Genomic DNA, 9,868 nt, shown 5'->3' with positions numbered 1-9,868 from the left:
TCATCCAGCTCGGTCCTTTCTTTATGCGGTCCACGATCTTTTAAATGATTGCTTGATACATTGCGTTAGTATATCAGGCAAAGGAACAGACCTACCTTCAGGCTCCTCACAAGCAGTACATGCTCTTACTGCTGCTTCTTCACCTTGACAATGTAGAATAGTGATCGTACTGCTTGCTTTCCTTTCTGCCTGTATCCACCTTACGAGAAGGCGATGAAAGTAGTAGTGGAAATATTCGAAAACTCTGCTTGTGCGTAGCCTAAAGGACTTTTCTTTAGTCTGATTGTACTTGCTGTCTCAGAGAAGCCATGTACATTTAGGCTGAGCAGCACACAACGGGTGTCACACAGTTACATGATAGTATCATGTCAAGCTTTTATGGTTAAAGGGGAAGTGCAGCGATTTTTCAAGTAGGGCTCACATGAAAGACAAGTTGATATCGGTTCGAATGGCATATCTCTCGGTTTCATACGATAAGCCAAACTTTCCAAATTATTGTATTATCCACGTTGCCATAGTGACTGACTCAGTGATGACGCACGTTCTGCTTAGCTCCGTGAGAGAGAAGGTCGATCACTGCAGAATTTGGTCATTTTCAAATGTCTTATTGTATTGACGATGTGAAAGAAGTGCTGTGTTCAATGCTGTTAGTGCCGGGAACTGTTCATCGGCCTTCTCCTGCATTTCCCTAGGCTGACTGTAGCCTAGAAAGTGGTTTCTCTAGGATAAGATGTGTGGTATTCGCCATCTCTCCTGAGACATTTTCGGCAAACTTTCAAAAAAGCACTTCAAAGTACGACATTGTTTCGTTCCTCAATCTCCACCACCCGTCGTCTCACCTGGCTTCAGAAGATGTTACGAGAGATAGGAGAGTCGCCAGCAAGCATCACATCTATCTTCAGGAAGTGGAAAGAGCAAACTGCATGGTCCTTGGTGGTGGGGGTAAATGCTGAACGTCTGATTTGTCCCAGCCACGATTTCAGCACTAGGTTTGTCACTATTTTCGCTGTATGCTGATGCCTCCGCACTCCAGCTATCTTCTGTCGGTGTCACGTCCCAGTACACAACGAAGAGGACTACTAATACAGTAGAAATAAACAGGTCACGGCACTAGCGGCATTTAACGCAGCCCTTCTTTCCCACCATGAATACAATAAGACAGTTGAAAATGAACAAATTCTGCAGTGATCGACCTTCTCTCTCATGGAGCTAAGCAGAATGTGCTTCATCACCTGTAGTCGCCATGGAAACGTGGATCATACAATTGGCGATTTGGCCAGTTTGGCTTATCGTATGCATGCGAGAGATATGCCATTCAAACCGATATCGAATTGTCTTTCATCTGAGCCCTACTTGAAGAAACAATGCACTTCCCCTTTTAAAAGCGTATTTGAGCCAATACACACATCTCATAGGAAGTATCCGATGAAGTAGATACTAGTACAGTGTACTGTACTCACCTTCCACCAAGAGTCAGTGTTATCATGATCGTGTCATTCCTACAGTACATAAGCACCAAATGGGGAAGTGTATTAGTCATCATGCTCACACTTGAGCATTATGGCACTAGCATGCAGAAGAGCTCAACACACTTAGAGAGCAATGCAGTGCAATGCCAGTTACAGAAGTACTCTGCTGTGATAGGACGCCGCACCCCCAACGGATGGTAACTTACATCTCATCAGTATAGGAAACTTCCAAACCAACGTCTTCAACTTCACCAGTTTCGCTGTAAGGCATGATGGGATCAGAAACAGCAACAGCAGCAACAGCAGAAACAGCAACAGCAGCAACAGCAGAAACAGCAGCAGCAGCAGCGGCGGCAGCAGAAACAGCAGAAACAACAGAACACATTCATGATGGACCGCTCCTGTACAGCATCCAGCAAGGTGACACACGGTGCCGGCTTCTGTGGTCAAAGTTACGCTCTGGGTCGGAAGAACTGCCCTGGAATGAGACGGCCTGTTGGCGCTGAGGCAAGAAGGGTCTCTTCAGCTCTATGCTCAGATCCACCGCGAGCATGAGAAACATCAAGAGCAAGCTGGTGGAGACCAGGGCACTGAGTTCCCTTGTGCAACACTGAGCTGGTGGCAACCAGGGCAGTAAGCTAAGCGATGATCTGGTGACTCATTACTGTGTTTCACACCGGTAGCACACACACACACACACACACACACACACACACACACACACACACACACACACACACACACACACACACACACACACACACACACACACACACACACACACACACACACACACACACACACACACACACACACACACACACACACACACACACACACACACACACACACACACACACACACACACACACACACACACACACACACACACACACACACACACACACACACACACACACACACACACACACACACACACACACACACACACACACACACACACACACACACATTTCCTGTATCTTGTTACAATCTCGAAACTGTCTGGGCTTGTCAAGTAATGTTACATGATTGTTTGTCAAGTAATGTTACATGATTGTTTGTCAAGTAATGTTACATGGTTGTACATCTAACCGAAACTACTGCATTCCGAGGGTCAGCTCGGACTACGATCAATCTGAGTGCATGTACTGGTTGATTTGCATGCTTCTCACTTTCGCTAGCAAACATGCAGGTTCACCGATTTTCTGCCCTATCTGCCCCTCCCCCCCCCCCCCCTCCCTCCGCTTCCTATGCCTCTGGCACTTACTTGCAAACATGAAAGAAATTACCGCGAAGGAATAACACCATAACCCTCTCCACTCCCCTAACTGGGGATATACACTGTGTGTATGTGGTGGGGGGGGGGGGGGTCCACATACCGATCAAGTATTTCAGATGGTAAACTGAACACAGAGCAGCCAATGCAGAGTACATTGCATACAGTAGTCTATTTGCACGTACAGTGTGACAATTCGATCTTCAGAACAGTGATCTGTAACGTTAGATGGACTTGGTTGTGTGCACTGACTAGCGGAGCAGTTTGCCATAGTACCAGACAGAACTACGACTGTGCAGACCATGTCACAGTCAGACCCCGAAGCATCTTGGGCTACGCTGCCATGGGATAGCAAAGTTACAACGATGATGCCCATGGAAAGCCACATTGAATGGATATCTGATCGAGCCTGCAGTAAGAAAAAGAGAAAGAGAAATGCACACACCGCATGAAGTGTATAGAAAAGAAGAAAAAAATGGACCAAGGAACCACAAGTTACGCTATAAGGTCCATGCAAAACCACCACCAGTAACAATCAGCTCATGCGATAACATCCCTTTTATTGATCTTCGCATTTTTGAGCCGCACAAATTGTGAAATGCTGCTTTGCGTCCTTGAATCGTGGTTTGACCGTATTGTCCAATGGTCTTGCCAGTATCGTCATCGACATGCATGTACACCTGCCAACGTCCTTCACACTGGCTGAGACTTTCAGCTTGTGCTTGTCTTGGCTGTACTCACCTTCCCCTCCTATTTTATCATATAACTTATAGAACCTTCCAAGTTAGAAGGCTGTTGGAGTGCGTATCCAATATGTGCTTGAGCTGATAGCCAGCTAGTTGCAGAACGTCAGTACAGACGGTCAGTGTTGCGCAATGTTATCGCATGAGCTGATTGTTTAGTAGCTGGTGGTGTTAGTGGACATTATAGCGTAACTTGAAGTGCCTTGGTCCTTTTTCTTTTCTTTACATTTATCCTCGGATTTCCATCCGAGTCTATTCTTGCACACGTGATGAGCCGTACACACCGCATGAAGTATGGAGCATTACCAAGCATGCCCTTCTACATGTGTCCTGTCACTCCTGTGCCAGTGATCATTGAATACACTACTGTGGTGATAAGACCTTCAGGAGGGTGTTGGGTGTTGTGTGTTGTGTGTTGGGTGTTGGGTGTTGGGTGTTGGGTGTTGGGTGTTGGGTGTTGGGTGTTGGGTGTTGGGTGTTGGGTGTTGGGTGTTGGGTGTTGGGTGTTGGGTGTTGGGTGTTGGGTGTTGGGTGTTGGGTGTTGGGTGTTGGGTGTTGGGTGTTGGGTGTTGGGTGTTGGGTGTTGGGTGTTGGGTGTTGGGTGTTGGGTGTTGGGTGTTGGGTGTTGGGTGTTGGGTGTTGGGTGTTGGGTGTTGGGTGTTGGGTGTTGGGTGTTGGGTGTTGGGGGGGGGGGGGTACTACTCAGTAGTCCTCCCATGGGCCAACGCCAGCCTGCAATACGGTACCTTGAAGGATGTGTGCAGATCCTCCATTGAGGAGACACTTCGAAGAGGTACATTGCACTTGTACTGGTACTGCGAACAAAGATGCAACGCTTCATGATCAAAATCTATTGGCAACATGGCATGGCCTTTTGGTACTACTGAAAACAGAGACGTGTGAAAGGACACTGTATCGTCAACGAATGGCATCGTGAATCTGAGATTGCGAGAAAATTACATCATGGCCCTAAGATGGCTCAGTTCAAAGACTACCAATACGACCAAGAGTACATAACCCCCCAGAGTGTGCAACGCCTGATCCAGCTCTGTGTAGGGTCTTGGTCGAGCGGAATCGGATCTTTGCGTCATAATACCGTACACATCTGAGGGGAACCCGGGGAGTCGCGGGTACTCTTGGATCAAAAACAATGGTGCCCTGCCTCGAGACCGGCCTTCCGCTGGTGTGAAGTGTACGCATGACATCAGAAGATCCGATTCCGCTCGACCAAGACCCTACACAGAGCTGGATCGGCGTTGCACACTCTGGGGGGTTATGTACTCTTGATACGACGTATATGGGTGTGTAGCTGATTGAGAGAGTTTCCACAGACAATTATTTTGCACATCTACTTCGAAGAAGCAAGTGTTCATTGTGCTATGGATCTATCTCAAGATTGCTGCCAGAGATTACTACATAATTTATAACCTCTTCTTCCAGAGAATCGGGACCGCTCATTCCCAGCCACTTGCTCTCAGATACGGTGTGATGCTCACAACGACAGGCCCAGGTGTACATGATCACACCCACTACCAACACCTCCATATCCGCCCGTTACCCTGGTGGTATTCCAACAGGCATGCAAGTTCACTATACACCATCAAGTTCCCCATAACTATTAGCTATGGCAATGCAGGCTAATATGCCCAATAGATGGCAGAAAATCTGTCATGCACCTCAACTGTACACTTAGTCAGCGCAAACATATCGCATCTTCCTTTAATACTTGCAAGAGTTCTATGGAAAGCCTTATATTAAGTTATAATGATCGGCATTTCCAGTGAATTTTGATAAACCACCGGGGCCGCATGGGGAACGTGACTTCCCCGGAACCATGGAGCAGTGATGATAACTATTTAGCCCAAACCCATACATACAATCTGGTATCCACAAGTTCGTGTATACCAAGAGCTGAAAGGCGTCCATGGGGCTTGAAAGTGCCACATCACAGTGCGGCCGCCGGAGTTATGGTGACACTGAGTCTCCGATCAACATGGGTCCAGATATTGTATGGGCACATACTAGTCACATACTTATTAGGGCGGTTTCCTTCATACTTGGGTGACATATCCACCTGTGGTGACTGCACTAGGCCTCCCAGCTGGTGGGGACCCACCACTGGTAGCACAACTTTCACACCAGCATGCAACATGAGGGGCCTCTCCATCAGATGCTATACCTATTTTACTATGGTTGGAGTGGATCCAATTTGACCCAGAAGTTGTTATTTATTGACTTTTGACGTCGTCACTCAACATCTATCGGCTTCTTCCACTATTCAACTTTCAAGGACAAGTCTACCGACAAATTTTCACTTCTGGTCATGTCCTGAGTCCTGACCCACTATTACTGGTTCATAAATCCGTCCAGTCCACATCCCCCTCTTTTTTCCTTTCCTCTTGTCACATGCTCCGGTTATGCTCTGTTTTACCTTTTCTCTTCTCATGCCACCCTCTTGATATTAGTGTACTTTGCAGTTTGCACTGTTGACGCACAAAACCAAGTGACTGCACTAGGCCTCCCAGCCGGGGACCAAACCAAACTTCCATGTGTACATCTTCAACACTGGTAAAGTACCACCCATGAGTGGCACACGTTGTGCAGAACATACAGAAAGGAAACTACCGTCGTGGCCTAGGAAATCCGACCCGCGCGCCGCGTTTCCATTTCAATTGCATCATGCATGTTCCTAAAACTGATCGGAGTGCCGCATGAGCCCTGCCTGGCGCTGCTTTCGGCACGTGGGTTGGATTTCTTTGGTCACAACTGCACATGAAACTGCTATAGTGTATGGTGCCCTGAACTGACAGATATCCCAACTACATCAAAATAAAAGTCGGCCATAGGTTCTGTATCAGTCTCCAAGCAGCTATATTCCACATGAAGGAATTACTAGTGGTGTATGCAGATGCAAAATCAGCACTAGTAAATTCGAGAAGCTCAGCTTGCATTCTCCAGCAACTCCAAGTGTCGCCTAATACCAGAATTCAACTACTCGGCACTGGTTCACTTCACGCTAATCTAGGCCCATTCGATTCAGCATGATGTTTAAAACTACACTTAGACATCGGTTCCAGCATTCTTCCAAGCGGAATGGGGGAGGGGGGGGGGGGGGGGTAACTCTAACTGCAGAGTTATAAGTGAAGCCCTCTCCTGCGCATAATTCAATGATCACGAATTATTTATGGCTTTCTGTGCGGACTGACTGGAGTTCGAAATGCGAGTCTAGGCTGCAGTGCCATGGTACATGGTGGGCATTTCTCAGCAGGCACGGAGCATGTTAGAACCATGTAGTGATTATTGTAGTTACTCCATAACACACATCTAGCCATTGCCTGTGACAACACATTTCAGTGAACACAATAGCGAAAATAATTACGATAGCACCCGAAGCCACTCGTAGTAGTGCTTGTTTTACTATCAACATGTCCATAAGTAACAGTAAGTAAGAGTAAGTAAGACGCCTACTGATGCCGCTATGCCTGTTCATCCGCCGTTTCATTAGACTTGGGCTTTCAAGCAGGTGCCACGATAATAAAATAATTGACAGTCATATTATTATTATTATAAACCACAACAGGGAACGTGGACGATTTGCACCGTCCTATCCAGCTGTTTGACGGAAACAGCGGGCGGCACGCAAGTCAAAACTCAGTATAATGCGTGTACCGGTACATGTACCTTCATTAGTGCGAGCAGAAACCTGACAGCGAACATCACGGGTGGCACTTCAGTCTTCTGCTTTCCGCACAAGTAACAGTTCCCAACGACCCCCGGCCCCTAGGCCTCAGCTCCGCCAGCGGAAGAACTTCCGGAACAGTCCTGCACTGTATCACGGTCACTAGTGCACTGCATCCGTCACGAAAGGAACGTTCGGCCTATGTTAGTTTAGAACTCTCAAAACTGGTCACAACCAGATCCCAGGAAGGGCAACCAGCGGATATTACGAGTAGTCGAACATTACCGCTAGTGCATGGAAGTACATGACTGATTGTACTGCACAGACAGTGAGGGCCCTCGAGTAAGAGGACTGGCTCAGCAACGACTGTTCTACTCAGGCGCAAGAACACTCAACAGCGCTGATTCCAGTCATATCATTCCCAGGGCAAGTGCTGCTGCAGCACCAGGCCGATGACATCCGCACCAGATATCCACGCACGACTGTCGAGTGTTGCAGTGTTGGCTGACTACCAACTCTCTACAAGTACAGCGTACAGGAGAGAACATAACAGAGGTCTGAACTCAGGTCAGATCTACTAACTTACTAGTAATAGTATTCCAGTTGACCGGCTAGGCTGCCGGTATGGAAAACACTGCATCCCTATTTTCAGGACAATCATACTATACTGTACTGAAGTAGCTGGGACTCATGTCACTCAGACTCTACGCTAGGCTAAACTCAGACTGTTCGCTGTAGTACTAGTACTACCTAGTAGTAGTAGATACAGTATCGCAGAAGTGGAGAATCTGATGTTTGCTCAACTGAGTGCCAGTGAGTGGCCACTCGAGTCTCACAAAAGAGTTGATGACAAAATGAGACGTACATTATGTGCATAATACTAAACACAAACACATAACGTGACAATTCTAGTACATCTGCACGATACTGACTGTACTACTAGTACATGTACCATGTGTACCTCATTACATGTTTTCCACAATCCTCAAAATCCAAATGCCTTCTTCACGTGGTCGTGTTGCACTGTTGCCAGTGTTGGACATGAAGTGAATAAAATTACACGACAAACCGTGGCAGCGCAATGCGCATGTGATTCGCCAATATGATCTGTGGTCTACGTCTGCGTGAAAGGGATGACCCCGGCGTTGGGCGTCAAGCTTACAATCAAGCCCTGCTTTCTAGCCGTTGGCGCTTTATTAGTATTATAATATTATGAAATGACCCAAAGGCAATGTGCCTATCGAGGGGTTCATTTGATTGAAAGAACAGTACTACTACTAGTACATGTACTGCGATGTATGTACAAAGGCAAGTAGGCTTGATGAGGAGAGAAACGGGAAAAATCAACTGCAAGGTGGCGGAATTCCGTTGATTGCATAAGCATGGTTTTAAATTTCCTGAGGGCAGCTTGTGACATAGAGCGAGGCTTCCGATGTTAGACTGGGGGGAGTAAAGAGTTCCGTATACCGGTATTAGCATTTCGGAACATGAAGAGAGACCGTGGCTAAAGACAGATTTAAATTTGGGAAGAATGATTTTGATGAAGAAAGGAAAAGGACAAAATGCTACGTTCTTCATCATAACTATATTGGCTCACCATCCGAGTTCAAGAATGATTTTATTTACTTTACTTGTCTGCCACCAAGCAAGGAGGTAGGTAGACCTTTCTCCAGTTTGAAGAACGTAGTGCATGTACATGTAATCCCTTTATGTTCAGTTGGATAATAACATTATCAGTGGGGGGGGGGGGGGGGGGGCAGGATGTCGATCATCACCAGTTACAGAATCCTGATTCGCGGTGGTCGCTCTGCTCTCTGGCCTAGGCAGACTCTTGCTGGGTTTCGATCAGCCACACCGCCGGCACCTATCGCTTGGCGTAAGCTGCGGTATGTCAGCAATGCAATGCGCTGATACCGGTAATCGGTATGCTGTCTACTGACTGTAGATCTACATGTACGTACAGTACACGTATCAACGACAACGGCTTATCCGTGTCCACCATAACATGGACACCCGATAATGGTGGTGTGAGTAGTGACACTGACAGCACGCCAAAAGGCAAAACATCAGCTCAGTTTCAATCTCCTGCTCTGCATCCGCACAATCATTATTAAAACCCAAAACGTACCCCGAAGACTTGTGTCATAAACTCATAATAACAAGAGTATAAGCCGGGGGTTATGTTCTCTTGGTAATAATAATAATGAAGCTTCACCATGAGGTGAAGAAGTGAAGCCACGACCGTATACATCGACAAGGTCTCGCACAACGGCGTCTTCCACAAGGCTGAGCGGTGCGGCATAAGTGGCCCCCTCCTTGCCTGGCTCCGGAGTTACCTGACAGACCGCCACATCCGTGTCATCATAGGCGGCCAGTCTTCACCGACCCACCGAATCCAATCTGGCGTGCAGCATCCTCGGCCCCACCCTCTTCCTTCTGTACGTCAACGACGCAGAAGACCACCTGCCTGATGGGGCGAAGCTGGCTGTATACGCCGACGACACAACTCTCTCCAAGTGCATCACCACCCGACTCAGACTGCCAGAAGAGACCGCAATCCTCCAGCAGGCAGTAGACTCACTGGCAGCATGGGGAAGCAGGTGGAGGATCAGGTACGAGTCCACAAAGTCGCAGGCATTGACCATCAGCCACCACCGCTCGCCAACCCCCCCCCCCCCCCCCCCCCCCCCCGATACGC

The 9,868-nt window shown here is 47.6% G+C and overlaps 1 protein-coding gene across 1 annotated transcript in view; it reads right to left on the bottom strand.

Moving 5' to 3' along the window:
- Positions 1–7,970, bottom strand: part of LOC135830862 (uncharacterized) — a 20,350-nt gene extending 12,380 nt beyond the window's left edge. Inside the window, exons 1-4 of the mRNA XM_065343067.1 lie at positions 7,173–7,970; positions 2,934–3,157; positions 1,676–1,729; positions 1,461–1,499 (exon numbers count right to left, since the gene is read on the bottom strand). Of these exons, the coding sequence (XP_065199139.1) occupies positions 1,461–1,499; positions 1,676–1,729; positions 2,934–3,157; positions 7,173–7,208 (353 nt within the window). The 5' untranslated portion in view covers positions 7,209–7,970. The remainder of the gene's footprint in view (positions 1–1,460; positions 1,500–1,675; positions 1,730–2,933; positions 3,158–7,172) is intronic.
- Between the last annotated feature and the right edge of the window lie 1,898 nt (positions 7,971–9,868).

Source organism: Sycon ciliatum, chromosome 1 (assembly GCF_964019385.1).
Source record: "Sycon ciliatum chromosome 1, ocSycCili1.1, whole genome shotgun sequence".
NCBI lineage: Eukaryota > Metazoa > Porifera > Calcarea > Leucosolenida > Sycettidae > Sycon > Sycon ciliatum.
Note: the sequence above shows the minus strand (reverse complement) of the source record. Positions and strands in the feature narration are given on the sequence as shown.